Source organism: Carassius auratus, chromosome 24 (assembly GCF_003368295.1).
Source record: "Carassius auratus strain Wakin chromosome 24, ASM336829v1, whole genome shotgun sequence".
NCBI classification, from domain to species: Eukaryota; Metazoa; Chordata; class Actinopteri; order Cypriniformes; family Cyprinidae; genus Carassius; species Carassius auratus.
Window position 1 is genome coordinate 18,287,302 of NC_039266.1, and position 12,513 is coordinate 18,299,814.

General features: G+C 39.5%; 1 protein-coding gene across 6 annotated transcripts in view; it reads right to left on the reverse strand.

Annotated features, from left to right (window-relative positions):
- Window positions 1-12,513, reverse strand: part of ntng1a (netrin g1a) — an 84,812-nt gene that overhangs the window by 5,893 nt on the left and 66,406 nt on the right. For 4 of the 6 annotated variants that reach the window (XM_026201408.1, XM_026201409.1, XM_026201410.1 and 1 more), the window contains exons 5-6: window positions 7,639-7,665; window positions 2,096-2,263 (exon numbers count right to left, since the gene is read on the reverse strand). In XM_026201408.1, coding sequence (XP_026057193.1) covers window positions 2,096-2,263; window positions 7,639-7,665 — 195 coding nt within the window. Of the gene's footprint in view, window positions 1-2,095; window positions 2,264-4,769; window positions 4,815-7,638; window positions 7,666-12,513 lie in introns of all 6 variants that reach the window. The other 2 variants (XM_026201412.1, XM_026201413.1) reach the window with 2 other exon arrangements.

Sequence of the window (12,513 nt, forward strand, 5' to 3'; positions counted from 1 at the left end):
ATATTTCTATATGTAGTTTAGCATCAAAAATGAGTGGCATGAAGGAAGGGAACATACAAAAGAGAAACAAAGGCAGTCACATGGTTTCCTGATTAGCTAGTTCACTTGCTGCCCATAAGTGCATTCAACTTAAATACTGATAACACTGATAATCATAATTAAATCCTTTGATACTACAGAAAATGTCCTTGAAGTCTACATAAAAAGTCTGCATTAATTTAAACTTTTTCCCCGCCATTGACAAGTTATCTCGTTTTTACGGCTTTTTGTGTTTTCACTGTTATACACTCTGGGGCGCTATTACACATCTTCTGAACGAGTACAAAACCTCCAAAACACACGTGAACGGGACAGAGAAATTAGTGATCTCTTATGTCAACAGATATTTAAAATAATCATCAGCAATATACAGGAAATAAATAAAAACTTCATAATGTTACAGAGTAAAATGTTGATCCTGGAAAAGGTATATATCTGTGGTAGCTTCGGAGGTGTTGATGGAAGTGATTTCCTGGATTAATGCTTTGATAATCATACTGAATATTATACAGATATAGTTTTTGAATAAAAAATGTGATTTTCTTAGCTTTTTGCTCAAAACTATAAATTTTTATGAAACCTATTTATATTCAAATGTTTTTTTTTTTTTTTTATAAGTCTCTTATCTATTTTGGTGTATGGCATATTCAAATATTCATGCATATTAAAAAAAATATACTGGAGGCCATCAAATTTGAGTAAAAATCATCAAAATCGCTAGCGGTGGCTGGCAACTTTTTTCAAAAATGCTGGCGGGGAAAGAGATAATGGCGTATTTCTGACCAAAGATACCAACCTAAAAAAAAAAGAAAAAAAAAGTGACTTTATTTTACCCAAATACACAGTCAATTTTGATTTCACGTTGACTATAAGTTTTTGCCAATGTCAGTAACTCTCCAGGTCATGGATCACCCAAAGACATCTGGCCAATTAACTGAGGTCTGCTTATGGTGCTGAAGTGCCATTCAAGACCTGCATTACTTAGATATTTACAAAGATGACACAATTTGAGCAGATGTTGAGCTACTGAGGGGTATTAAATATGCAACAGTTTTAATATTATCAATTCAAAAGAGAATCTGATTAATTCTCTTGTGCTTTCTCAGAAGAGAACTTGGACGTGTAACCATGCAACTTTGATGTGTGCAATGGCATTTCTGATCATGATCTGAAACATTTCTCTTTTTATTTTTATTTCGTTTTTGATGAAACAAATAATTCCTTTTAAAACTCTCCTACTTCTTTTCTTTATAAATTCATCAGTGTTTTCAGATGCCTAGCACAACAGAACCTTTTACAAGTGTGAACATAGCCTCAAGGTTTTGCTACAGAGCAGATACGTGTTTCATTTCTAAGTAAAGACATTAATGCTTATTAATTATTAATGCATTGCTAAAACACTAACATAAACCTCTCCCAAGATGCACTTTTCACATATTTTGACAGTTCTGTGGTTGCTCAGTTGAAGTGGAGGTCAGAGTCTGTGACCTGTAACACCTAAAGATGTGTGTGTAAGTCACACAGTCGTGACCTGCTCCGAGACACCTCTCTCGCTCTCTTCTTTCTCTTGCTTCTTCTTTCCGACAGTGACATATGCAACACGCAGCACCTTTTTCTGTGGGTGTGAGCCCTCCCAGACACCTCACTGGGGAAGTGTGATGGCAGACATCACTTCTGTCTCACAATGACACCTGTCTGGCCTTTGTTTTTTTTTTGTTCTCGCTCTAACTTTTTCTTTTTATTTCATTGGCCTTGTAACAAACATGAAGAAATACCCCTATTTTTCCCCTACAGTATCTAATTTGCTGTGGATCATCACGTCATGCTGGTTTTGTAGTCAAAGACTGGAGGGATGTGGATCAAAGTGACTTTGCTGACGCACACAAGCATGCGTGAAGAGACTCGGGTGACGACAGAGTGATGGACAGACACAAAGAAGGGAGTGAGGAGATGGGAGGATGATGGAGCAATAGAAACAGAAGGCCAGATGGTGGATTTGGGGGGAGTGTGATGTGCGATAAGCCGTGTTGGTGGATGGGAGTGCTGGAGGACTGACCTATGCAAACATTCTCATCGTCCAGCTCTGCTGAGGCATTGCGGTAGTATCCAAGCTTGCACAGCTGGCAGTGCTGCCCTCTAGTGTTGTGCTTACAGCTCACGCAAATGACGGTGTTTAGCACCTCGATGTAACTGCAGCGATTGGAGTGACTGAAACATTCGCAGTCTTGCAAAAAGGGGAAAGAGATGTGGCTGTGTTTAGGGTAAGTGTGTGCGAGTCGCGGCGGCGCTGCAAATGAGGGGCACCATGGCATGCAAGGTTTGGATGGTTTGAACCAGCAGAAGCAGTGTTAGATGTAAGATCACCTAAAGATGAATGGAGAAGCGGTGTTGTTATTAGAGAGTTGGCCTTGAGCAAACCACAGCGATGGAGAGGAAAATAAGAGCAGGAATGTTACATGGAAATCAAACACGAGCAGATGTAATTTTCAACCTCGGCAGGATGCGAGTGCATGTGCGATTTGAAATTTACATCTGCTGTATTCATATTCTATTGCTCATGGAGAGTTGTCTCACAGAAATGATGGAAGGGTGTAGTGAAGGAGCTGGAACTTTCAAACACGGGAATAAAACAATGGCTTCTATTTTCTATTCCCCCGAAATAACAAAGCCTCTCAGGTCGAAAACGGGTACACAAACTGTATCCTCTCCACAGAACTACTGCCATAAAAATGAAAGACAAAGCATTTTTTTCAGTATTGATTCTGTCAGCTCCAAAATGAGAAATAGCACAAGCAAATCAGAAATAACTTCCTATCTATTTCCCCATAGCCTCCAAAGAAACCAAACAACGTTTATCCAGGACCCGCAAGGAGTGTGTCCTACTTTCAAAGTGAAGTTAAATCTCGATGCTCAAATGCTGCTCTTGGCATAGCATAACAAACTGATGGCATTACTCTGACCTGCCAGGGTTGCTTGGTCAACCAACTAGCCAGCACCTTCAACCCAATGGGTCTGACAAATATGAGTTACGCTCATAAAGCCTCCACGTCCCTCCTTCCTGAGATGATTTCTAAGGCTTTCGGGAGAAATGGAGGGCTTCTCATTATCGAGATCTGGATTGAGGTCAGGCCTCCTCTGCAGCCTTTTCCCCTGTCCCCCGACTGGAGGAGTTGAGACAGACATATCTCCTGTAAAGCGATCTCTAAAGCTGCCTGGATGTGTCAATCATTCTTTCTGGAAAATGTTTTAGAGGGCCCACTTTAACAAAAAACTGACGGGCTTCTCGTCTGTGAGCCACTGCGGAATTATATCAGATTCAGTGTTCTCATCCACACTCGGATCAGCAACACTGACTGTATATAACCCATTAATCTGACAGTCAACATGATTTGAACACTTCCCTACAGATTCATAAAGTAAAAATCTCCCCAATATGCAAAGACGTGGGTCTCTGAAGCATTCGGTACAGAGATTCCATGATGATTCAGGATGGAGCTAAAACAAAATAAACAATTGCACTAAAATCTACTTATTTTTCCTTGATAATATGCAAAGTGGGAATAGTAGGGTCAGGGGTAGGTGTTCTGCAAGTACAGGAGGTACAGGACTCACTCTGGATTCATTCAGGGCATGGTGAAGGGGGTAATTCGGACAACATACACTGACACAGAATAGTGAGAGTATATGAATCAAGTCCTCCTACCTCTCTTACTGTTTGAAACTTGTACAGAAGGAACAGTTGCCAAAGCAACTTGAGGAGCTACTAGACAAAATAAAGACAAAATAAAGACAAAATAAATCAAATAAAACATATTGCATCAACAAAAACCCGAATGATGATATAAACATTACAATCTGTCTGTACCAAAAGCACGTAATTGACAATAAAACGAGAATTTAGACTTATCCTGTGTTACTCTGCTATAAATGATAAAAAAGATACAAAAAGAACAAAAATTTGCACAGCGCACAATTCATTCTCTGCAGCTGCTGTGGTTTGGAAGTTTTTTGATGGCTTTAGAAAAGAGAAAGCCTGCATCGCTGGCAGAAACTGCTCAGCTGGCATTAGTGTAGTTGAGCTTCCCAGGCTTCTTGTGTGAGAGTGCGTAAGGCTTAGATCCCCACATCCCGCTGCCAGTCTGACACAGCAGCAGAACAACAGGGCTCAGAACAATCCCAAAGTTATCAGCTCATCGTGCAGTCACAAAACAAACGAGGGGCAATGAGAATTATGCCCTTTACTAACCTCCAACCGCCAATTCAATCAAAAACGCTGTTTACTCAGGGCCGTTGTTTGCGTGATGCTTCTTTTTGGACATCTGGCAATGGATTACCTTGAATCAGTCTACCTAAAACAGCCATGAAAACTCCCCAGTGGGGTTAGGAAATACTGAGACGGCCCAAGAGAAAGCGCCATGTCTAATTAAAATGGAGGGCATAACGCTATCATGTCTTTATTTGTGTCTTTATGGCTGTTCGGCTTGTTTCTTAGAAATGCTGATTGCTCAAAAATCTCACAGCTTTTATACATATCGAAAAAACTGGTACGTAAAAGAGAAAAGGCAAAAAGAAGATGTTTGTCCATCTGGAATGATTCAGTATGACAAATATACAAAAAGACTAGCTGTCAGCAAACTTCTGCTGAATCTGTTTCACTCTTACATCAGGCTAAAAATTGTTCTGTGAGGCAGATCAAAGGAAATTGTATCCAAGTCAAAAATGTACCCTACCTTGATTTCGGTTAGCGACACCTAGGGATGAAATGTTCTGCCGAACTGCATGCATACAGGAGAAATCAGGTGTTAATTGAATGCACTGGCAGTCGGATGTCAGATGCACTAGGACGGGTCCAGTTTGGACTCATGTACACATAAACAGCTACAAACATCTCCAGATGGGTCATTCATAAAGTAGAGCTAATAGGCTCGATGAGAACAAGCAACCAATAGACCAATCACAGATCATCTCTAGAGATTGTATGTAATTGAGCTGTGTTTTGTGGCTTACTCTATATAAATACTGTACATCGGAATGATGGCTGACAGTGATGAAGGGAAATTGTATCAGTCTTTCGGGTGTAAGACTGGATTGTGCGCATGTGTATTCATGGTTGCTTGCGATGCTTGTTCAAGTTATCGAATTGATTAATTTGAAGTGTGGTTCTGTATGATAAAAATAGCTAACAATTGAAATGACGATTTGATGAGAAAATCCTCATAATTACATACAATTAATTTCCTTAGAGGAGGAAATATTAGGGCTGGGAATGGAGCTGGTCTCGTGTCAATCTCAGAGGCAGCACTAACGTGAGAGGACCAAACCAAACCATCCATCCAACACAAACATGGTTAGGTCCCTTATGTGCTGCTTCATGGTTGACCGCAGTGTGTGGGCACATGAAACGAGGACAGGGTGCAGGAATTCCAGCGAGGACACATCTACGAATTATTTTTCTCTGCTTTTCTTTTTTCACCTGGGGACTCGGAGAGCATGCACTTGCAGGTTACTGACAGAGGAAACCCATCTTGAAGACCCATTATGAAATGGCCTCTATTCCCAATCACATTGGGAGATAGGACTCTTTTTTTCATGTGATTTGGGGAATTCCGTGAACTTCACTATGAGTTTTCAGTTCAAGCTCCAGTAATATTTTATGAAAGAAATTAAAGATGAAAAGCAAATAATTTCTTTAAGATTAATAAGATAATGTGAGTTCAGGGTGTGTCAACATCATAAAGTGCTTCTCGTTCTTTAGATTAGTACTTGATTTGTCAGCATCATCTCGCAATAAATTTGCTTTGTTTGTTACTCAGTCTCATTAAAAACAATTACAACTATTTCAAACCATTCTTAGCCTTTAGCTTTCATTTGTAAACTAAAAAAAACATAAATGCACATTTGGCTCCATCAAACTAATCCAATATTTGGAGAAACACTTTTTTCCGCAACCCTTTTTAACGGAAGTTCTCTCTTAATTTTTGAATCCAGCGAGACACAAAGAGTGAGCAAACAGCAATGGACAACCGTTGGAGTCACTATCAGTTTGGAACAGATCTGACCTCTGAGTGATGGACTAATCCAGCTGTCCTCTCTTATCACATTCCATGACACTCGTACACACAGAAGCCTCCGTCGTGATACCCATGGGACCATGCTGAGACCTTTATTATTGATATAAAATGTGTTCCGTATTAGCAAGCGATTAGGAGCGATGCTCATCACATCTGCTCTTCATTAATGTTTTTGTTAGTGAAAATTTGGATAAAAATTGGATAAATGAAAAGTGACAGATTTTAATCAATGCCATCCCAGTAATGAAATGCAATCCTGTACTTTCAAAATCTCATCTTAAAATATTAATTTTGCTCTAATGCCTGCATTAGGCAATTTTGGCAGGCTTAATAAACTTGAAATAGAATTGGAAAAAGTCAATAAAGAATTCAATTACCCTCAAGCAACTCTGAGGAAACTGCAGTGTTTTCTTTTTCAGTCTCGGGAATAACATCTCCGTCCTCAAGGACACTCTTTACAAGCGCTCTCTATAGTTTTGTGAAGGTAGAGAGAATGCTGTTTATAATTGTTATAGTGATGGTCAGAGGACGGTTTTGGTGCTAAAGTAACATCAAGCTGTTTTTGGGACCCTGGTTGCATTGCGAGAGTGTCACCTCTTTGTGTCTTTCTGGATGGAGGTGTGTTAATTCATCATGAGGACAGGGAGTGAATGTTCATGGCATGGCGCTTGAATAAGAAATAATGGAGTGAGCCCATGCAAAAATGGCACAGCACAGGCCATGCTATACGGGCAAATACAAAACACACTTGAGGAGAGGAGAAGAAGTGTCCACTTGGTTTGACATACATTTCTGATTAAAAGTGCAAGAACTTTTAGTGCAAGATTTTTTTTTCTGTGTTCAACAATTTCATATGGTCACTGGTAACATCAAACTGTAATTTATGTATAGATCAGACTCCATTTACTCTTGTAATAATTCCAGTGTTCATTATTGAATATTTGATTTGTGTAATGCTATTCCATACAACTGTGATATATTATACCAATCTATCCAAAGAGGAAATGTGTATATTTGTCCTGGACCCAGGAGAAGTGAAGCGTGTGGAAATTTTCAGGGCTCTACATGCATTCTGACTTGTTCAATACCTCTGTGGCTCCAGTTTTCACATTCAGCCTCCCTGCGTCTGTAACTCTATCTGTCTGATGGCATATGAGGCCCCTGGCCGGACCAGATAATACCACACAGACCTGTATTTCTCCTATTAAAATGATCGGACGAGATCCTGAACGGTTTTACAGCCCCTGTAGCATTTATAATACATGTAATGCATGCAAAGTCAGGATCTGAATTAGTCCATCCATAAACTTTACTACAGAAAACTTCTGTTTTCTTGAAATAGTTTAACTTAACCCTATTCTAATTAACTTCCAAACCAATCAGATTAGGTTGCACTGTTTATATCCGATAGATATAAGGAAAATCAGAAATAAATGTTTAACCAGAAGTGGACCTGAGGTGAAGTGAGAAGCAAAGCTGTTCATCTTGCACTTCCTGTTGATATAGGTCTATAAGTTTGTTTACTTACTAACTGGACCAACACTATTTGGCACACCTGGAAGAGAGATGAGAGAAAAAAAGATTATATTAGCACCAGCAATTAATATTAGGGACACAACAATTTCCAATTTTAATCAATTTAATAAAAAGCAATAATAATAAACAAAATAATAATAATTCTATCTATTATAATATTATTTATATACAAATAAATATTAATAAAAACATCTGAAATGCACATACAATGTAATTTAGTTTTTTTTTTGTGCGTGAAATAATTTATAACAGAGCACATCTTTGCATTTTTTTTTTAAAAGGAAGAACTTGTAGTGTTCTATCATCTTAAATTAAAAATAAATAAAAGGGGGAGGTGCTATGTTTCTCAATCAAGAGGACCATTTGGAAAACAGTGAATGGAGGAGAACTCTTGGAGACAATGTCCTGGATGCAGAAAGAGAACTCACGCCCCTGCCATGTGCCATAGATCTAGTGTGTGCCATCTAATTTCCTTCCCTGATCTCTGCTTCACAGGGACAGTTAAGAGCCAAATTTATGACGTTTGGAAGGAGGGCTGAGAAATGGCTAAGAAAATAAATCTTCAGTCACCTCCGTTGAACACGTGTGAAGACTGAGTCAGAAATATAGCAAGAGGGAGAGGAAAGTGGAGAGGTCAACCTGCACAGGGAAATATAAACTCTGACATCATGACTTGATATTTAGATCCGCCATTTCTCTCCTTGAAGAAATCCTGCTCGATTATCATTTAAGAAGCTAAGTGAAAAATCCTGCACACTTCTCTGACTTGAATCTTAAATGCAAAATATGGCACATGGGAGCTTTAATTCCATTTCACACTTTCCGTACCTTTGGAAAAAATTCTGGGAGATTTATTTATTTATTTACTTCGATGACACTTGGCTCCCTCTTTCAGTGTAAGTCTATGCATTTAGTTATTTTTATTTGTTTTTACTTGCAAGTCACGGTGGAAAAATTGCTCATGTTGATGCTGCATCTGACACCACAGAAACACATACAGACGTCTGGATACACACTAAACAGCATCAACAGTGTAACACAGCACCTCTCATAGCACACAGTCCGCTGTCTTTGCTTTAAATACAGTCAGGCTTTTAGTCATGTTGCGCATTCATCCTCACGATTCATGTAAGTGCAATTCAAACTCTTTTTTTAATGTATTTATTTATTCATCTCTCCTCTTTTGAGTTGGACAGTCGTCCGCCTGAGACGGACGCAAACTATCATGTGTCACATTATTAGATTACCTTTCAATCACAGTGGTTTTCAACCCCCCTCACCTGCTGGAACTCTCCATTATGTCGGGGAGCAGGAATCAAATTGTGAAGCCTGATGCAGAAACACATTAGGCTGCTTATGTTTATTGCATACTCCATTGATTTTTACCATTTGCACTCTGGGGCTATTTGAGTCTCCAGGATCAACCATTGATGGGCAGGAGTGTGTGTGCTAAATGAATACACACCCTGGAAACGTTCCTTATTTTGCATGTTCGGTTGTGCATGCAGGCGCGCAACAATGCCTGAAAGTCACAACTTTGACTAATTTTTTCAGATTGCATATATATTATAAATATGCCTGTATATACTGTACTTATTATATGTTTCTTCTATTTAAACAAATTCTTCCTTGATTTTGTGCGAATCCACCTTTCCATAAATTAATAAGACCCTTTTTTCATAATCAAGCAATTCAAAAGAATAGACAGTCTCTTGGGGGACAAATCCACCCACACACACCTAAACACATGTTATACTGACAGTTAATTTTTCAGGCTTCCTCCCAGAGGTTGACGGGACGTAATTAACCCAACCTGGGCAAGATACCAGATCTGTCCTGCCCTACATAACACACTCACTCGCCTGCCAAGTCATCCAGCTTGAGGGATTCCCGCTGGACCGCACGAAAATTGTGACGACTTTCCTTTTTTCCAATTTGAAAGCCAATCTGTCCCTTAACCGCCCACTTTCTTCGCCAGCGAAAGGACAAAACCTTCTGTGATGCTTTATTTCATGTTTCATGTTGGAAACAGAGCTAGCTGAATTGCTCGTGGCCTCATTATTGTTGTTCTGGTAGCGCAACATCCTGACCTTCACAGAGTCTCATCTGTTTGCTTTTTCTGTCCACCTGGACATTCCGGTAACGCTTATCTACAAAATTTCTACCCTAGGCAAAGTTTGTAATTACTTTCCCTTGCCGCTTACATCTCCTGGCCATCCATCATCCATTTTCCATCCGGATGTGAGCCGTGACATGCACAAGCAACCATGTGCCTCAAAACAGAAATGTAACAATCCACACCAGTGGAACTTGTTGTCCAACCTCTGCTACAGTATCGGTGCCTCCATCTGAACGTCTTAAAGGGCAGAGTGAATAGATTTGCACGGGAGATGGCAAGTATGAAAAAGTGCCTGCGATGAGTCACAGTTAAGATTCTGGGAATGCGACGCATGGCAGAAAATCCTGTGATGGAAGAAACAAATATTTGAAAGAGAGATTACCGTTGCGGCAGCACAGAGAAAGATGTGGAAAAGGCAGAGTAAACAAACCAGGTCTCATGGGGGAATAAGGAGAACATAACACAAAACAAAGAAAGAGGAAAAATCAGATAGAGGGAGCGAACGTAATATGCTTTCGGAGCTGACACTACGAGAGTCAAGATGGAAAAGGAAACCGTGGGGGTTGTGGAGCATATGCAGCCAGGGTGGAGATGTTAAAATGAATAATTAGATAACAAAAACGGTACAAAATAACTTTCCTCTTCTGGGAGAAGACAAGATGGCCACCTGGCCCTTCAGATAGCACTAATTAGAGCATCCGTACGGCAGTGGAACGAGGACTGAGGACACGCTTAATTACACTTCAAGATCATTCATGCTACACAACAAGAAAGGCAAACACCTTCTACAGGACGGAACACGGCTGCAATCAGCTTCCTCTCTGAGTGTATGTTCTTTCTATAAGAAAGTTTGCCTGTCTGAGGATGGCAGGTGGGGGAGGAAGGGTACAGCTGTTATAGTTTCAGCCCAGGAATGAACCGTTAGATTCAAGGACGCCAAACAACGGCAGGCAAACACACTGACATCTGTTAGCCCCTTACTTATGTATACTAATTAAAAAACAAAACCAGCCATCAGTCGTACACTACGGCACTGTTGATAATAATTTACTCTCATTGCGACTGTCATCACCAGATGTGCTGGGCTGTCTTCTCTAGCTAGGCTGAACGGAAGTAAATGAGGTATTATGAATCTCCTCCTCTGGTGGATCTCGCTCAAGCATGATTTTCATGGCTCCTGTTGTATGCCGACTGGAATTTTGTATCCAAATAATTAAATGGTAAAAAGCTGTAAAATCAATAAGTCACATAAAAGCTTATATCATGTTCAGCTTTTATCCTCGCGGACTGAAGCTGAGGTCAATGAGGAGCGATAAAAACCTTTACTGAAACAGTGTCGGGACACATCTCTCTCTTTAAGTGCTTTGATCGCAAGTAATTTACAAGGCCAGACCGGGCTGATTTGAAGTTTCATTTGCACAGTTTAATCCTGCCAGGACAAGAGGAATTAGTCAGTTCTCTGTTAAGATGTGCTGTCTTAAACCACAGAGTATTACTCAGCAGAGACGTGGAAAACAATTAGCATTGCTTGCTAATCCTCTCTGCGCATTTTTAAATGTAAACGGGGAGTTGCTGATTGCCCTGCGGTCGCTGTGTTTGGGTAACAGCAGGCACAGTGCAGATCAGACCTTATTTTGAGTCACATCATGAAACCCTTCATCAATCTGGCAAGCTATAAAACACAAACATTAGTCAAGTTTAAGAAGGCATTTTAGATTCAGCATGGGCCAGAACATTGTGTTTGAGTCCCATTGCCACCTTTTCAAGGAGGGAGAAAATGGGGGTGCCCTCATCACTTCCCCTCTCCTCGAGAGCAGAAATGGTCTGTCATGGCTAATTCTTGAACTGATCGCTCTCAGACTTGCCGTTCCGACGTAAAGCGAGAACCTAGCTACTTCTCAGAAGCTTTGACGAAGAGTGATATCCAACGCTGTTTCCTCAATCTCAAACTCTTTTCCTGGTTTTTCTGATCCTCCCAGACTAACAGGAATTACTCTGCCCTACACAGAAACAACAGAAGATGTACTACTAAATATTTTATATGTGTGTGTGTGAGTGTGTATATATTCATAGACAAAAAAACATTGTATGATTTTTCATTTATGCCAAAAATCATTAGGTTATTAAATATCATGTTCCATGGAGATATTTTTTTTTACAATTTTTTACTGTAAATATATCAAAACTTAATTTTTAATTAGTAATATGCATTGCTAAGAACTTAATTTGGACAACTTTAAGATGATTTTCTCAGTATTTCGTTTTTTTGCACTCTCTGATTCCAGATTTTCAAATAGTTGTATCAAATTGACCCTTATGACTGGTTTTTTGGTCCAGACACACACACACACACACACACACACACACACACACACACACACACACACACACACACACACACACACACACACACACACACACCCCTATACATATTAGGGCTGGTAATTTAACACGCTAATTAGATTAATTAATTACGCAATATCACATGAGTGCAAATGTGAAACTGATCTTATACAACAGTTCAATAATTAAGAAGTTAATATTGTGTTATTTTCAATTTTGCCAACAAATTTTGCCATTACCACCCACTGGCAGTTTTAGGTTATTTTTAGAGTATCATTTAATGAAATAAATAAATTCATATTCCCATAGTAATATTAATACAATTTATAAAACTATTAAATGTGTAGTTAACCCACCCAAAAATGAAAATTGTGTCATCACTTACAGCTAACCAACTCAGGTTTC